This window comes from Pundamilia nyererei, unplaced genomic scaffold (genome assembly GCF_000239375.1).
Source record: "Pundamilia nyererei isolate P.nyererei 1_Seehausen unplaced genomic scaffold, PunNye1.0 scaffold00116, whole genome shotgun sequence".
Taxonomy (NCBI): Eukaryota; Metazoa; Chordata; class Actinopteri; order Cichliformes; family Cichlidae; genus Pundamilia; species Pundamilia nyererei.
In genome coordinates this window covers 444,761-463,514 of record NW_005187517.1, presented here as the reverse complement: position 1 = coordinate 463,514, position 18,754 = coordinate 444,761, and the positions used below count along the sequence as shown (strand labels likewise).

At 40.8% G+C, this 18,754-nt stretch overlaps 1 protein-coding gene across 1 annotated transcript in view; it reads right to left on the bottom strand.

The window, feature by feature from the left end:
- LOC102194653 (plexin-A1-like) overlaps positions 1-18,754 on the bottom strand; it is a 166,597-nt gene that overhangs the window by 30,079 nt on the left and 117,764 nt on the right. The window contains exons 17-18 of the mRNA XM_005742072.1: positions 17,646-17,789; positions 8,948-9,182 (exon numbers count right to left, since the gene is read on the bottom strand). Of these exons, the coding sequence (XP_005742129.1) occupies positions 8,948-9,182; positions 17,646-17,789 (379 nt within the window). The remainder of the gene's footprint in view (positions 1-8,947; positions 9,183-17,645; positions 17,790-18,754) is intronic.

The following is an 18,754-nucleotide window of genomic DNA, read 5'->3' as shown; positions in this document are numbered from 1 at the left end:
TCCGCTACTCTCGCTGGCTCTAGTGATCCTCGACCTCCCTAGCTATGGAGCTGGTGGGTAACAGAGGTTTGGAAATATATGATATCTTGATAAATCGAGCAGATATTTGAAGCTTACACAGCTACATTCTCTCTTGAAAATAACTTAAAAGTTTATTTTGTGACAGAGAAAGAGTAATATTTAAAAGGTTTTAGCCACGCTCCTCTGCCATTGCCGCGTTTGGGTTTTGAACGAAATGCATTCTGGGATATTTAGCTGTACCAAGTACACACAAGTACGCATATTGAGACAGGCCCAAGGATTTCAGACAGCACAAATACATGTTTTGAATGAACAGTGTAAAATTCATAGTTGGAATTTATGCTGCTAACGGAAATTCAGTTTCTTAGCCATTAGCTTAAAATGTACTTTTCAGTGGCTAATTGGTTCTGGCTTGAAACAGCTTAGGAGCTAGAGCTGTTCAACAGTAATGCCACCAAGACTATAAAAGCCTCATACTTTATACCACCAAATGTGCATATACTATCAATGTTTGCATCCATGATTACATGGATATGTATTGATGTATGTGTATGTATTTGAAAGAAAACAATATTTTATTATCACATTGCTGCTGAAGCACAGCGAGTAGCCATTAGTAAGACTATTGTAAAAGTGAACAATCATAAAATTGATGTTTGGGAGTTATATTCATGAAAACTGTTGTAAAAGTGTATATTTTAACCTATAGCAGGATCTTCTACTAAACTTAACCTGTAGTTTGCTAGCAAGTGAAATATTGGCCCTAGCCAATGGATGAAAGTCCTTTTATCTTTTAATCAAGAACACTAATATCAGGTGATTTTCACCCACGTGTAAGGATAGTGTTACAAAACTCCAATTAGTGTTCTAGGGTAAAAAATCTGACTAACTATACACGTGTAACAGTCTAACTGATAGAGTCATAACAGTGATCAAAAAACACTGAGTGTAAGGATAGTCACACAGATGATTCTGTACTATAGATATCTATATATGGGTCAGATGAGGTGCCTGTCAGAGGCAAAGAAGGGAAAGCATTTCAGAAAGCACAACCACTGCAGAGATTTCAGGTAAAACGTCTCAACCTTAGAAAAAGAGCTAGACATCTGGATTGAGAATTAAAGGTCAGCAATGATTTAAAAAAAAAAAACGATGCTTGCAAAGGAAGTAAATGAGGACCAAAATGCAGAATCACAAGAATATACAGACACTAAGTCATGATAAGACACAGACACAATCAGCAATTTAGTTATATTCAATAAAGGGCACGTTATTATCTGTGGGTGAGAAAGCATAAAATAACGGCATGATTCTATGTGTAACTAAGTGCATTCAGGTATACATAGATCTGAAGATAACACTAAACTATATATTTAACTTGCAGACAGGGCTAAAAACCTAGTTAACCAAATCCATTCCTTGGAGTCGTGGTCCTGACAATGTCAGCCTTTACTTATCCAGAAAAAAGGCCCAAAAACAATGAATCTCAAATGGAAATCCTGCTTGGGGAGAGAGAAAAGCAGAAACAGGAGACAGAAAACAAAGTTCCTGGAAAGGAAAGTCAATTAATTGCATGAGTGGATAATTATTAAGAGAGCAACGGATGAGTTTTCATGCATAATTTCCCCCAGCTGTTATTGGACTGTTTGGTCCACAAGAGAAATAGAGAAGAGAGGAAGCAGAGAAGATGAAGGAAAGAAAGGGAAAGACGAAGAAAGATCAGGCAGTAAAGAACTGAGAATGGAAAACAGACATTGGATTGAGGGTATAAGTAATTGGGAATAAGGGTAAAAAACAAAAAAAGGCAGCACGGGAGACACAGCATGAAAGATAAAGGCAAAGGAGAGAATGACAAGAAGACAGGGAAGGAAAATGGCTTGAAAAATAGTCAAGGAGACACAAATTAGATGTAGGTTTTCTTTCAAGTCCTCACTTCATTTTCCACTCCACTTCTTCTCTCTTCTATCTATTAATCAGGCTCTTATTTACTGGCCAAAGGGTAAATCTGCTTAAAAGCATCTTAGCAGGCAGCCCTAGCGAAAATACGCTTTCAAAAAAATATCCTCCTGATCAGCTGATATAAAACAAGACATAACAAAACCTCGAGCGCAGTTCAAAGCAGGGCCATAACCTTTCCTCGGCTGCAGCCATGGCCATGAACGGCTCTTGAACTATGACGGACCCATCAGCCTGTACTGTGCAGTGTGTTTATTTCTTGTGAAATGCTCATCCTTTACACACTAAAATGTGTGTTATACGACAAGCACAAGTAGCACAAGAGACAAAATGTCAGTGTTGCTAATAGAAATATCCCGACTCTGATTGTTGGATTGGAATTTTTTTGTAAATCAGTATCGAGGATAATTTAGAAACTTTTTTTGTTGGTTTTCGCTGATGAAAATTAAAGTGCAGCATTTGTTCAGAGAGGCCACAAAGTCAAGCTCAGCTGTAATCCCACCAGATCATCAAACCTAAATGGCAACCTGCCATCAGCTGATGACTTCCAGAAATCAAATCAGCAAATCTCATCTAGAGCGCTTTTTAAGATTCTTGAGCAATGACCACAGATGCAGCCCATCTGCAACATCCACCCCAGCGCCCCACTTAATCCTCTCTGACCTAATGTCATATACACTCACTGTCCACTTGATTAGGTACACTTGCTGAACTGCTCATTAAAGCAAAGATATAATCAGCTAATCACATGGCAGCAACTTGCATTTGGGAGTGCATTCACGGTCAAGACAGCTTGTTGACCCATGGATCCATGATGATCTGGTATCATTGGTTCAGGATGGTATTAGTGGTGTAAAGGTGCTGGGGATGGTTTCTGCTGCTGCTGACCATGTCCATCTCCTTATGAGCACAGTGTACCCATTGTTTGATGATTGCTTCCAAGAGGATAACACATTTTTTTTCAAAGCCCAAATTATCTCAAGATGATTTCTTGAACATGGTAATAAGTTCAGTGTACCCAAATGGTTTGCACACTCCAGCAGACCTCAATTTAACAGAGCATCTTTGGGATTATGTGGAAATTTGCATTATGGATGTGTAGCCAATAAATCGGCTACATAAATGCATGATGCTTTCATGTCAGTATGGACCAACATCTCTGCAGAATGATCTAGCATCTTGCTGAATGAAGAATTGAAGCTATTCTGAGAAAAGGAAAAAGGGGTATCTGACCTGGCCAGTGAGTACATCTTGTTTTTGATGCCTCCTGTCCTCTGTGCTGAGTCTACCTGCTGCTCTCTCTGGTTTATGTTTTCCACATATGCACATTTGGAAGGTTGAGAAGGTCCGTAAACAGAGCCATGCTGCCAAATCTAAATTAATGCAGGCAGAAATATTAATCTCCTTTTGACTTTAGTGGTCCCGACTGAACTAACTTAACCACAGGTAAAATTCTGACAACCTAAAATATAGCTTTTTGATTTGTGCTGTTTTATTATTATTATTATTATTATTATTAAATGTGTTGTGAGATTTTGTGACTGCAGGGTATGGTGTTCAAATAATCTGATATTTTATATCTATATAAAAAATGTAGCTCAGTTCCAATTTTCTGCTCTGTTGCATCTAAAAGTGTATTTTTTTCTGCAAGAAGACAATGTTTACTGCAGCTGACAATAAATGAGGGCTTCATGCCAAAGAGAGTATTCAGGATGTTTCACTTGATATAATGTGATGAGAAAAATGGAGAGAATATTTTTGTTTACCAACATCACACTAATATTTCAATATATTATGATCTCTATCTACAACACGAAAGGCAGCTGTAGTGTCGTCCAAATAGAGCTATCCATTGGAGCCAAAACACGCCTACTCCATTATGCAAAACTTAAAAAAGAAGGACTGATGGTAATGGAGCACTTTGCTGTCCGACTAGTAGCTTACTTGTGGTTCCTAGGGTATTTAAAAGTAGAATGGGAGGCAGAGCCTTCAGCTTTCAGGCCCCTCTTCTGTGGAACCAGCTTCCAGTTTGGATTTCAGAAACAAACACTCTGTAATTATAATTACAGTAATTATTGTAATCCGTTATTATCAGGTTGTCCTAAAAACTCCCTTCAGAAATGCTCAAAATGCTGTTGCAAGATTACTGACAGGGACTAGACAGACACAACATATTTCTCCTATCTTAGCTTCTTTTCATATGGTCCCTGTTAGAATAAATTTAACCCCCTCCTCATATAGGATGTCTTAAATAATCAGGCCCCATTTTATGGGAGGCAGAATGGGAGGCAGAGCCTTCAGTTTTCAGGCCCCTCTTCTGTGGAATCAGCTTCCAGTTTGGATTCGGGAGACAGACACTATCTCTACTTTTAAGATTAGGCTTAAAACTTTCCTTTTTGCTAAAGCATATAGTTAGGGCTGGACCAGGTGACCCTGAATCCTCCCTTAGTTATGCTGCAATAGACATAGGCTGCCGGGGGATTCCCATGATGCATTGAGTTTTTCCTTTCCAGTCACCTTTCTCACTCACTATGTATTAACAGACCTCTCTGCATTAAATCATATCTGTTATTAACCTCTGTCTCTCTTCCACAGCATGTCTTTTATCCTGTCTTCCTTCTCTCACCCCAACCGGTCGCAGCAGATGGCCGCCCCTCCCTGAGCCTGGTTCTGCCGGAGGTTTCTTCCTGTTAAAAGGGAGTTTTTCCTTCCCACTGTTGCCAAAGTGCTTGCTCATAGGGGGTCATATGATTGTTGGGTTTTTTTCTCTGTATCTATGAAGCGCCTTGAGGCGACTTATGTTGTGATTTGGCGCTATATAAATAAAATTGAATTGAATTGAATTGAATTGAAAATTGAATCTTATAGTAACACTCATAGCAGTCGTATCACTCAAGCAGAGCACTTTGCTCTCAGACTTACTTGTGGTTTCTAGCGTATTTAAAAGTAGAATGGGAGGTTCAGCCTTCAGCTTTCATGCCCCTCTTCTGTGGACCAGCTCCCAGTTTGACTTCAAGAGACAAACACCCTCTCTACTTTTAACATTAGGCTTAAAACGTTCCTTTTTGATAAAGCTTTCAGTTAGGACTGTCTGTCTATGTCTTTCCTGGGAAAATGCTCATGTGTTTCTGATAAGTAAACACACACACACAGAAACACACACAAAAGATCCCAGTCAACACAAAGTCTGGGAAGTGAAGTGTAAAAATGCCACAGCATTGAGTGTGCTCAAAGGAGCATGTAAACAATGCCTTACCATGAATTGGTTTGAAAGTTCATTTGCATTTTCTTGCCTATATACTTTACACGGGATGCTTTAACAGGTCTTTTAACCCATAGAAGTGATGCTTCCCGGTCAGCAGTTGGGTTTGTAATGTGTGTATGCATGATGGCTAATACAGTACACTATAGCTGTGTACAGTGTGATATCCACCTCTTACAGATGACTGATCCAAAACGTCCTGTCCCCCCCCCAAAGACTGTTAGAACCCTGCCTCACACATACACACTTCCTTTTGCAATCACAGGGATAGTCGACCGCCCACTTCATCTGCTCCTCCGCCCATGTGCGCTGTCTTGCCTCTATAGGCCAGCTGGGAGTGCAGCAGGCGGGGCGGGGTGCTTTCAGGGTGGGTGGGAACGAGGCCATGCTTCACTTCCTAGGAAAACCAAGCGCTGTTGACTTCCCGTTGACTTCAACGCTCGCCTGTCGGCCTACTGTTGTAAATAGCGGAACTTTCTCCAGTCGTGTTTCGTGAAAAACACAAATGACAACATCTTAAACTGAGGCGACGCGACAAGGAAGAAACACGTACCTGGAAATGTCACCACAGTCAGGATTGCGCGTGCAACGATCGGCCTGAGAATGTTGCACTTTGAAAAACAACACTCGTGTAGTTTTGTTTGACAGCTGCTCCCTGGCAGGTGTTGCGACTTTGTGTCATGACCGCAGTGTAATCGTATCATTACTCTGTAGCGTGGCTGCGTGTGCCCGTGTTATTATATTGAGTGTAAACACCTGGATTGTCCACACATCAGTCATCCACACTCTGCTGCTGACTCTCGCTCTTTTAACCCAGTTTCTTTGTGTCGGTTTCTCACTCACAATATTTTCTCACTCCTCTGCAAATAATCCCCTTGTTAGCTTGACCTCAGATAGGCCTCTCACACTATCTACTTTCCAGCCGTGTGTGTGCTCTCCGTCTTTCTGACAGTCTTGCTGTTGAGTTGTGTTTTCACTCGGAGGTACGGACAGATGACTGACACGTTAGACTGTGCTCTCCACCACCATCATTATCAAAACAGGTGTCCATTCCTCCAGTGCCCAGATGCCAATCCATGCCGAGAAGCACTGGAGCTGTGCTGTGAGGCTTGTGGTGGAACAACGTCTTGCTGAGATGCTTTACAGTGGTTTCCCTATAATTGACAGGCATCTGTGTGCTGTTTACAGTTTCACCTTTGAGTATCAGTAGAGCCGAACACCTCGTGCTATCCATACAGCACGATTTGCTTCTGCTTAATTGTTCTGTAAAATACTGAACATTACATCATCATTTTCTGTTGCCCTTCTGTGCTTCCTATTGGCATATTTCATCTCTCCCAGAACACCGTCATACCACCAAATATAAATGACTACAGATAAAATAACAATCTTGCTTTGACCCTGGCAGAAATATCCTTTAACACTGCTCAGCATGCACATTTCCTATTATTAAACTTCAAAGCCATTTTCAGGAAGCGTTGTTGTATACTCACTCAGCTCAGCAGACTCCCACACTGTGATCAATGTCATTGCCAGTTGCTGACCTTTGAAACAAGTTTACTCAGGCAATGAGCAGGTGCAAATAGATTAAGAAAGTCTAAAGTGCTTTGAGTGGCAAATGTGTAATTTATCTAGTCTGTGACGACCATCTACTTTAACCAGATGAACGGGTTATTATATACTTGGAAGAAATATGGAGACAAAAAATCTAAATCACTCCTCCCTCGCCTCCCATTGATTTAGTTTCTTTTTGTGGCAGTGTTTAGGGGTTTACATAATTTAATTCAAGCTTCATCAAAAAGAAAAGTTTTAAGCCTAATCTTAAAAGTAGAGAGGGTGTCTCTCTCCTTCAAATTCAGGCTCAAAGCTGAAGCTCTGCCTCCCATTCTACTTTTAAATATTGTAGGACCCACAAGTAAGCCAGTGATCTGAGAGCAAAGTGCTCTACTGGGGTAATATGGTAATATGAGGTCAATAAGATAAGATGGGGCCTGATTATTCAAAACCTTGTACATGAGGAGCAGGATTGTAAATTCAGTTCTGGATTTAACAGGGAGCCAATGAAGAGAAGCCAACATGGGAGAAATATGCTCTCTCTTTCTAGTCCCCATCTGTACTCTCGCTGCAGCATTTTGATTCAACTGAAGGCTTTTCAGGGAGTATTTAAGATAGCCTGATAATAATGAATTACAACATTCCAGCCTAGAAGTGATAAATAAAGAATTTTCAATAATTCTTATTATTTATAGCTTTACTCTGAGACAGGATGTTTCTAGTCAGTGGCGGTCCTAGCCTGTTTTATGAATGAAATGCGCTCTATTTGGAAGCAGCCGACCCCCCTCCCCTTTCGACAGGTTGCGTGTGAGACTTTAAATCATCAAACTGTAAATTATAAATTTAAATTGTTATTGATCTCTTTACCCCTGGTCCTAAAGTGTACATTTATTTTCTTACTCTTCTTATATTTATTGTTTGTTAACTTGTCTACTTGTCGGGGCAGCATGAGTACGAGCAATTTATTTATTTTTTGCCGATGCCCGTGATGCCGCCCCGGGCAACCGCCCGTGTCGCCTGTATCAAAAACCGCTACTGTTTCTAGTTTTAGAGATATTGTGCAAATGTGATAATTTTCTGCAGTAATAATTCTCTGCAAATACAAATAATCAAACTGCAGCTTCACCTCCAGCGAGTCTCACAGCTTGAAGATTAACTTCAATAATATCTTTTTAGACTGCCCACGATAGTCCTTGTTCTACGCTTCAGTCAAAGGGAGTTTGGAGTTCTCCATCTGCTCCAGGATATGGGAAGAATACTGCTTCAGCTCAGTATTCAGCTCTAGATCCAGAGCAACAAAGGGACTAGCATAGCTAGCTGCAACCAAGGTGCTGAAATTAGAGTATGTGACACCGTGGAATGAACTCTTCTCTGGGTAAGTAGGTGAATAAAATCCTCCACAACAGCAATCTGACCAGCAATCCAACCAGTAGGGGAGACACAAGAGAGTCTAAGTTAAGAGCTAAGAAAGCAGGGAGCATTGATTGACCATAGATGTCATCTTCCTCACATATTGATAATAACAAGTAAGTAGCTAAAATAAACCAATAAATATACTTCTGACAGCTGCTAATACCACTGGACAGTTCACCCAAATGCAGTTTGGGAAACACTGTACATGCTAATACACAAGCAGGAAATTAGCTTTAAATAGTAGTACTAGTAACATATAAAACATTAACCAGTATACTTTGCCTGTTTTATGATCACTGTATAGTTTCCAGGCAACCAACGGAGAAACCAGCGAGCCATGGTAGTCACGCAAGAAAATTAAACCCCCATTAAACATCTCATCTGTGCACTACAGCTTCGAGCTACTGAACAAACAAGGTAGGAAATGTTTGTTTGTGAAGTTTAGAGAGCATGTAGGCAGGTTTCATTAGATACACTTTAGATAAATGCAAGCTGTATATAACTAAAATATCATACTACTCATTTATCATTCTGAAAATGATGAAACACATTGAGTTACCGTAATAAAATTTGATTTCTATTCAAATTGGAGTTTAAAAACCTTTTTAACTGTAGTGGATTATTTAATATTTTATCCTATTTCTGCTGAAAGATCCCCATCTTTTTTCTTTTTTTTTTGGTCTTGTTACTTTCCAATAGTGCAAGGGTAAAAGCTGGATCCACACTGCTTCTACAGCCTACCTTCTTTACACTCCAGGGCCACTCTGGACTCCAGGTTGTCCATTTGAAGCTGTAGACGTTTCAGGGTGCGGTCAGCGTCCCTCGACTTCCTCTTATAGGCTATCAGCACGGCAATGATGACCAGCAGCAGCAAGCCGCCACCCCCTCCGATGCCGATGATGGCGGGAAGCGTTAGCAGGCTGTCAGAGTAGATGTGAAGCGTCCCGGGAGAGTACTCAAACCCACCCGCACGGATCTGAACACACACAAGTGATAAGTGGTCAGAGAAAGAAACAGAAATCATCACCATGCCCCCAACTCCCTCCCACACATTGATGCTTGTTCACAAGAGAGCTGCTCGGTAAAACCTGTGTTCTTCTGGCGGCCACCAAATAGCTGCACTGTTGGAGGCGAGTGTTTAGCGCATTGCTCAAAGGTAGAGCCAAGGCAGTTGTTAAGAGCTGAGAAATTCCTACTTACTTGCTTTCCCCTACACAGTCTGGGGATTTGCACGTAGCACCTCAGCGCAGAGAGCGAGAAAGAGAGAAAACAACCGGCGGTCATTTCTGCAGCAGCAGATGGCTTGAGAATAGACGAGGTGGTCTGAAGAGATCAAAAGTTGCTGGTCTGATGAAAGAGAAGCTGCTTGACCCAATTTCTTCAACAACGATCATTAAAGTTTGATCCGTTCTGTACTCGGACTAAACAGTCAGATCTCTGACAGGCTTTTACTGTGGAGGCTTACATCACCATCGCTGCTCTGAACATTTCGTGTAGGAAAGGTTTTCGATTCTTGCCTTTAGGGGAGAAGATTCAGAGGGCTTTGATAATGAAGATCTCACAAGTTAGTTCGCTCCTTTGCTTTAATGCGGCGTTATCCGCAGACTCGATGTTTGGGTTAGATATTTTGTTGTTTATGTCCTCGTTTATCACCATCAACTTTAATAAGCTGATAGGGGTTAGAGCACATATACACCGAGACTTTTAAAGCAGCGCGGTAGAGGTCGATGCAGACAGTGTCAAAGTCACACACATCCACTCATAAAACAACTGTAACACACTTCCAGGGCCCACACACTTATATACTGCATGCGTACGCGCACACACAGTATAAGTAATCAAACAAAGTAATCACCAGCATTTAAATCCCTCCCCAAGGAACCATGGTAATTATGGGAAGTCAAACATTTCTTTTTCTTTTATGACTAACTACATTTACATAAGCACAGTGTGTCTCATTGGAAAAAAAAATACATATACACACACAGGACTGGAATCCATCAAATCAAGCAATCCACCAGGGGGGTTGATAACTGATTCAAATGAGGTGCGATTATGCACTTTGAAGTTCTTGTAAGTGCACTTTCATGTTAACATTATCAAAGTGTGATTAAAAAAAATAAAATAGAGAAGCTGTTGTATCAATAGCAGCATAGTCAATACCCACAAATTAAATGTGCAGTAGTAAAGACAATTAGACTGGCTTTGTGTAAGATTATGTGGCCCAATTAGTTGTGTGGACACGATCGGTTTGCAAAGGAGACTGAGCTAAATTAACTTAAGCAGGAGTCGGGATTAGTTACCTGGGAGAGAGAGGAGTTTAAACATATTTAAAAATGCTGAATTAATTTTTTTGATAATAACAATGTGCTCCACAGTGTGACAGGAGTTAGTCAAAGTAATGAACACACAGACAATTAATAGTGCATATGTGCATTTATTCCCTTTTTGGTTCAATGGAGCATTTATTGTCTTGTTTCCAATTCTCTTTAACATTTTGATTCCTGCAGCTCTCATAACTGCTTTCCTGCACGATGGGGATTCATTTTTCTGTGGCCAAGTTCTAATGTACCTGCCCAGCACCAAACAGCAGACAGCTAAATTGGCAACCAGCTGGTGGACACAGCAAACTCGCACTATGGAGAGTGTGAATGTAATTTTTATTGCGCAATAGCAATGTTTTCACATGTCGCTACTAGCCATTAGCGGTCAATTACCATGGCTGTGAGATTAAAATAAATAAATAAATAAACTTTAGCATTTAATGGTTGGAAATTATCACCTGTAAAGACAGGTATGACTATACAGCACCTAAGGCTAACAATAAGGCCCTATTTTCTTTGCAGCTGTATGCAAGTCGATTAGGTAGCAATGGGGCGATTTTGCTTTTTGTGTATTTTAAGTCAGCAGTTTAAAGTTGTGTTCCACATAATCAAAAGTGATAAAGCTAGAGCTTAAAACACTGCATTTATGGGTCAGTAGCACTAGAGTAAACAAACCTCCTTGTGGCTAGTCAGTGAACATCTGCAAGTAGTCGCAGCGACCAAGTGTTGATCCCGAAACTGAGCATGCAACACTCTCAACTGCAATCTGACCGCAATCACTCTTAGACCAATTGGTGAAGGTATGCAAATATTTGTCGTCTCAATAAACACAGATTGCCAACATGTGAGGTTCTGGCTGGAATCTGAACATAAGCAGTTAATGAGAATTTCTCTTTAATGTCTACTTCTATGTATGTATGTATTTTCATCGATTTATCACAGTTAATTGCTATATTATTAACTTGAGCCCAGCTAAGGGGGAGTAATCATACTTACTAAAACTGAGCAAAACTAATAGTTTACTTGGGTACTTGGACAAAATGAAGTCAACATAATGTTATGGGTAAAAGCTGTAATTCTACAGTTATTTGAAATTGGAAGTTGGAATTTTTGTGTTGCCGCTCAATATTTTCAACTGGAACGCCCCCTCACATTAGGATTTGAACTCTCAATGTTGGACTCAACCCCGACTGCACAGATGGGATTTTTAACTACCCCGGAGTTAGACTGTCAGAGCAGCAGTTGTAACCGTAACTTCACAACACGGTAGTGCAAGTAAACTGTAGCAAAACTGTAAAAGCTGTAATCCATACAGCCAATGCTGTGTGTTTGTGATTAGCTATAGGAGCAGGGTTCTGCCTTGCTCTTGAGCAAAAACAAAGCCTGTTTTCCTTTCTTTTCTAATTTCACAACTCTGCATGGAGTTTGCATGTTCTCCCTGTGTTTACGTGGGTTCTGTCCAGCTACTCTGGTTTCCTTTCACAGTCCAAAGACATGCAGTTAGTGGGGATAGGTTAGTTGGTGTCTGTTTCTATGTGTTAGCCCTGCATCCGATTGCCAGCTTCCCAAGTATGACAAGTCCAAACGTCAGCTGTGAAGAAGGCCTCTAACCACAATAACAAATTCCCATAACTCTTTGAAACTGTTATTTTATGCAGCGACTTAACGTAAAACTGAATCCTCCAGGACACTTAATTTAAATATTAATGACTCTTCACATGTTTATTTTGGGAAAACGGCATTGAATGCCAGTATTCTGTGCGTGTGTCACCACTTCAAGGACTTTTTAGAATCTATGACAGCTAATCTGAAATATGTGCTCATATATTTTACATCATGCTTTGAATCCAAAACGCATGAAAAATACATAAGAAACGGCTGCTCTGTTACCCTTCCAATCGTCAGCTGGTGTTATCTAATCTGAGGTCATTTGTATGTATAAAAGAATGAACCAGGAGGGAGCGTATCCTCAGACGACACAAATGTGGCATCAGTTTAAGCAATATTAAGGTGGTGACACATTTGCGAGGCATTTGTCTATTTTTATTCTCCTGTCAGACTGAAGGACTGGGGGAGGAACTTAGAAAGCTGAAGGCCAAAACAACAAACAAGTTTCTTCGAAAACTCAAGGGAGGCACACAGCTGCCAACACACAGCTGAGCATCTGAGGGGACACACAAAGACACACTGACGAACGTGGACGACTTTCCTTACAGTATGCCCACTCGCGCACACGACAACACACAACAAGCCCGGTAAGTCTGGACACCCACTGGGTTCCTCTGTATGTAGGTCATTCTACATGGGGAACATTATTGTGCCACAGCTGTGTCCTTCTCTGCAGCATTCCACTGCGCGGCACGCACAAGAACAACAAGGGGGGAAAAGGGTTGATGCGCACATAAACACACCAAAAACAAGCCACTCACTGTAGTCACTCACACACACACACGTGCGTGCGTGCATGGGAGAAGAGATAGGAACGGACAGCTCTATTTTTTCTTCGGCTATTGTCAGACGAAGGACTAACTCCACCACCCCCGCCAACACGTCGCATTGCTCCGAGATTCAACATGACATTTCGTTCAAAAAAGAGAAAAGGAGGGATAAAAAAAGAAAAAGAAAAATCCAAGCGAGATCCACCTTGGAGCTGGCTGGTTCCATTGAGAGCTATCATATTGAATTACATGGATGTGCTGTCAGTGGCTTTCTAGGTATATTGGTTGTAGCTAGCAGGGAGTAAATGTCATAAAGATATAGTGAAATGACTGTGAAAGGACATTGGTGATAAGTTTAAAAAAGGGGTGGAAGGAGGGGAGGGCTTCTGAGTGGGTGCGCTGTCGGGATATTCAGACAAACATCCAAATATATTCGCAGTGAGTGCTGCGTCGCCTGGTTGACGTTTGACCTTCTTCCACACAGATGCTCCGGGAGCTGCGCTGTGATTCTGAAAGTCTGCTCCAGTCAGAGTGAATCAGGACTTTCAGTCTGGAGTCTGCTGACAGCTCAACGCTTTGGACAAGTAAAGCCAATGACTGCCGCAGGACGCGCTTGGAGGCGCGTTCTCAGAGTTTTCCCGACACTTGCTTTTCTGCTGTATCATTATTTCTGCAAATACGAAACACTCGAAATGAAAGTGACATCAGCAGCACTCACACCACGGCTGTTGGTGGAGAAGAAAAAAACAGTTGCGGCTTGAGACGTGACCGTGACTTTTAAAAACAAGCTGCTTTTGCTTGGATTTCCTGTTGCACCAAAATTTGCACATCAGAAAGGTTTATACACAAACGAGGTTCCTGGATTAGAGCTTAGAGACAAGCTTAATGTCTTCATATCAGCAGCATCCTGGATAAACAATTCTATTCTTAATACTACTTTTTATGTTTTCGGCATGGCTCTGAGGCTGAGCCTTGTCATGGATATAAACTGTAGCAAACTTGCATAACTTACCTAATATTTCACTTCTAGTTTAGTTTTTTTGTTGCATCCTCTAGTCACACAAAAAAACTCTCCTAATACCAGATGCTCAGACAACAGGAGTCCTCTCGGCTGTTCAGCAGAGCAGGATGACAAACTGACGGTTACCTGACCAAGACAGCGAGCAACTCACAAAATACCTATATAGACATACAGAGGTCCATCAGCAGTCATCAGTCGTGTGTTTTAATGGAGCGCTGTGCTATCTAATGTGAGTTTATCATCCTAAAAAGCTAATTGGGCATTCAAAAACCATTTTTTTCAATTATGGTGACACAGCTGAAAACTGCTCTGCTGATTAAAGAAGCAATGCATTTGGACAACTTAATGTGTCTGGAGCATCAGACTTTATTAAAATAAATAAATAAATTTCAGACAAATGAAGGCAAGTCCATGTAGGAAGTCGCCAAACTACTTTGTACAACAATGTGTGCTAGCTTCTTGAAAGAGCAGTAAAAACTGGCTCTAACCGAAACAGCTGAAGAAGTGTCAGTATGAACAATGAAGAGCTGACTAAAGGACGATTGTTATTTCCATCTGCAGTCGTGTATATTTCATAGCATGACTTCTTGGATACTCATTTGGTAACTGATTGCAAGCCGTTGCAACCGATGGGCAGCCACTTTTGGATGACAGGTGATTGCACAGATTGCCTGGTTTAGGGTAACCTCTCTTCAAACATTTCCAGTCTGACTCTGAGTGCCTGCAATCACCAGAAAGGTTGCCAACGTGTTGGCAACTCATCTGTGATGCATCTCTTTGCAATAGGGGACTGACTTAAAAGCTTTGTAGTTGGCAACAGATTTGCAACTGATTGCAACTTGACCGCAATAAATTGCAAAGTGATTGTAAACTGACTTCATCTTACTGCTGTTTTATCATTGTCTTGACGCACCAAAGCTGATTTGAAAATTGCAATTGACTGCGCATTGTCGCAGACCTGATCCTTGTCTTTGAAACAGTCGCTTCGAAGTAGGGCTGACACGATTAGTCGACTAGTCACGATTACGTCGACTATCAAAATCGTCGACGACTGATTTAATAGTCGACGCGTCGTTTGAAGCTTTGTAAGATCACAAAAGACGCAGGAATAAGTAGTAGGATTTAAGAGTGTAATAACGGACTGAAACAGAAGATGGCAGCACTGCATGTACAAGGATGCCAGCTGCCGTTAAACCCTGAAGAAGAAGAAGCTGTGTCCCAGAATTCATAGCACAGCCCTGCTCAGTTTCCAACAATGGCGGCAGCTAGTTAGTTTTAATATTACTCTTATTATTCTTTCTGGGTCACAAAATAAACGTTTAACATATTTTCAGGTGAGAATGTAACTGTATAAAGCTCAAATATCTGCTCAGTTTATCAAGACACCACATATTTTCAGAAGCGCTCTGATGTTTTTGGAGACGTCTGTTACCCACTAGCTCGATAGCTAGCCGGGGGCAAGGCTCACTAGAGCCCGTGAGAACACCGGACTCCCGCAAATCGTTTTCAAACCCACCGCAGTCTTTCGCTACTCAGGTTAAACATGATATATAAGTCACTTAGATAACTTAAAAATGTTATTGTTAGGCTTTTTTTTTAGTATTTTATTTGTTCCTGAGTAAATCGGTTTGGTTGAGATTAAAGTTATAGTTTTTACACATCTGAATAAATGTCAAGCAGACAACTGATTATCAGAAGTGTGAGATGCTGGAGAATATACTCCGGTGTCCCGGTATATTTTAGATAGCAAGGAGTTTATTAAACTTCACCGAAACAATCTGCAAATTTCATTAAAATTTAATAAACTATCATCTTGTCTTTATTTTTAGTTAGCACATACCTTAAACACTTAAAGCTGTAAGCTAATGATAGTTATATAAGAGGAGATGCATGCTTGTGCAGTAAGCTGTACGTTTTACGTCCAATGGAGGCATGATCTGATTAGTCGACTAATCGCAAAAATAATCGGTGACTAGTCGACTATCAAAATAATCGTTTGTGGCAGCCCTACTTCGAAGCCAACGATACTGCAGTTTCATTGCACACAGTCGCAGTAATTTTGATCGTGCTGCAATCTCCAGCGACTGTTTTTCCTAGTGTGACTTTAGCATTAGTAATTTCCTTTACATAAAAAGTGTGAAGCTTTCACAGCTCCTGAGCAAGGCCTGCAAACTCAAGTGAGAAAGATGACTGAAGCTGACACCGTGCTGATGAGTGTTGCTTAAAGGCAGTTTTAACAGTACCTGTCAATCAGCAAACTATGAAATTAACTTCAAGTCTTTTTCAGTGCAGTGATGACTATTCAGTTAGCCAACAGGTAGACAATAATCCTGGCAATCTGATTAGCATGTTTGGATCTGGGACAATTGTTATTATCATGTTTGGATAAAAAAAAACATAAAGACTTTTTTTGTTGGCTTTGGGAAATCACAGAGTTTTTTCAAGTGTTAATGGAGTTTTTTGAGACTAAACAACTGATAGACTGAGAACCTTCATTGTAAAAGGCTAAAGGCCAAAGTGTCTGCTGTTGAAAAAACAGACCTGTGACAGAGTCGGTGCTCTCTGTTCACCTAAGTGTGGATCCACGAAGATATGAGGAGTATGGCGCAGGAAAGATGAGTGTTGCTTTGATTAGAGATGAGTGTAGGCGGAGGACTGGCTGGCTGTGGATTTACTGCGGGTTAGGTACATTATATTCCGTGTACTATTAAATGTCTATGCCATCACAGTAAAGTGAAGCTAATAAAAAAAATACATGAAAAATGGAAAAAAGGGCACAGAGGGACTCTCAAATCTAAAACCAGCAGCGCCTGCAGCGGAGAAGTGCTGATGCTTGCACAGCTGTTGATGTGGATACGCTTCGGCGGAGAGAAAGAAACACGGCTTTGCGTCTGCAGACACGTCTAAAGGTTCAACGTGGTTGTGTTGAGTGCATTATGTGAACAAGTGAACGACTTCCCTGTGAGCAGCACTACTTAATGGATCTGACTCAAGAATAAAAGCACTGCGGTGGCTGAAAGCGTGCCGGTCGACGCTTTAGATTATCACTGTTCTGGTTCTTGGGGGGTTAAAAAACAAAAAGAGTAAACTTCCACCACCTTTTTTTTTTGTTTCCATCAACAGTGTAGCTGATATGAAGGCCAATAAAGATCAACATGTTAATTAAGCGTAACATATTTAACAGCAGCCTTGTTGTGCAAGCTCACTGGAGCACATCCTGGATCTGTCAGAGGAAACTGTTTAGAAAAGACACGAGGGGCTATTCACACAACTCAACAACAAGGTTAGAGTGACATTACAGGCTGAGATTGTCAGACCAGAATATTTCCATATTCATCAACAGGAATTACTGGGTCAGCGTGGACACACCAGGAACAGCTTGTTAAATTTTCTGGCCTTTTTTAAAAAAAATAAATTGCTTCTTGTCAAAGAATCCTGCAACACCAAAAGCTGGCCCAGTAATTATATTAGGAAAGAAGTCTACCATGAAGGTCCCAGCCCATAATATTGAGCAACTTCCCTTTTTATATACCACCCCCCTTCGATGGCGCTGATAATGCAGGACAGAAAAGTCAAGCAATTTAGTAAACCAAAGTCGCGTCAGGTCATCGTGCCTGGCGGGGACAGAGATGAAGAGGCAGGAGCTGTGATCTGACCGTGACTTTGTGCTGTCCAGTGAGGTTGGGCCATTCGCAGAGCAGCTGGCTCTCAGACAGGGTGAGGATGCAGGGAGTCTCTCCAATCAGCACCGTATAGTTCAGGCGACTGTTGCCCGGAGCCGCTGGGATCAGGTTACGGCCCTAAAAAACACACACAGGGAGAAAAGTAATGAGGACAGGCACTCGGCTCATCGTCAGGACGCTTTACTTGCAGGCCCGACAATATGATTTCTTTCTTTCATTGAACTCCAACGTGAGAAAAATGTAACCATGAGCTTTTCTTTTTACATTACTTTTATTTATCCACCCTTTCTTGACGGCTCACAATGAACTTGTTCAGAACATTTTTCTGCTAATGATATGATTTTCACATCTTTGATGAAAATCACTTCCAGTTTCTGCATAACTGACAAGAAAGTCAGTGACAATAAATTTGCTAATTTAATATCCCTTAAAGGATAAAACTGGTGGTTCTCCATACTCTTCACCTAACAAATGCCATTGACAACATGACGCTTATACAAGGTCAAATATTTACAATGTCATAAAAAACATTCATCTTCAACGACAGCTAGGTCCTGCGATTTCTTGACGTTATTACTTGAAATCAAGCAAACGTGTGAAGCTGTTTCTTTTGTCGCTGTAAAGGAACATTTTACCAAGGGACATATAAAGGGTTAGGTTGTTGATATTTCGGCTTTTATTTCTATTTGATTTTCTGTCAAATAGGCGCCTCTAATTTCACAATACAAATCAACTGTGGACTGAGGGAGTTTCATGGAATTTGAATCATTAAATCATCAAATAGTTGTTTTTGTCATCAGACAATGTGAAGCCTTTTGAAGCTTCATCATCAGTGACAAGTAAACCCCAACGCTGTGCTAATATGGGACTTTTGAGTATTTAAAATTGCTGTTCCAATTATTGAAAGGGGTAAAAAAATCTAATAAACATAAGTTACTATGAAAAACTCACAACCCCAAAGTTTTTCTTTGGACATTGGCTGTTTTCAATCAATCAATCATTTTTATCTGACCATTTTCATTTTTAAGACACTTAACACTGACCTACCTATGAATTATTCATAGAAAAGTCACTATTAGTCA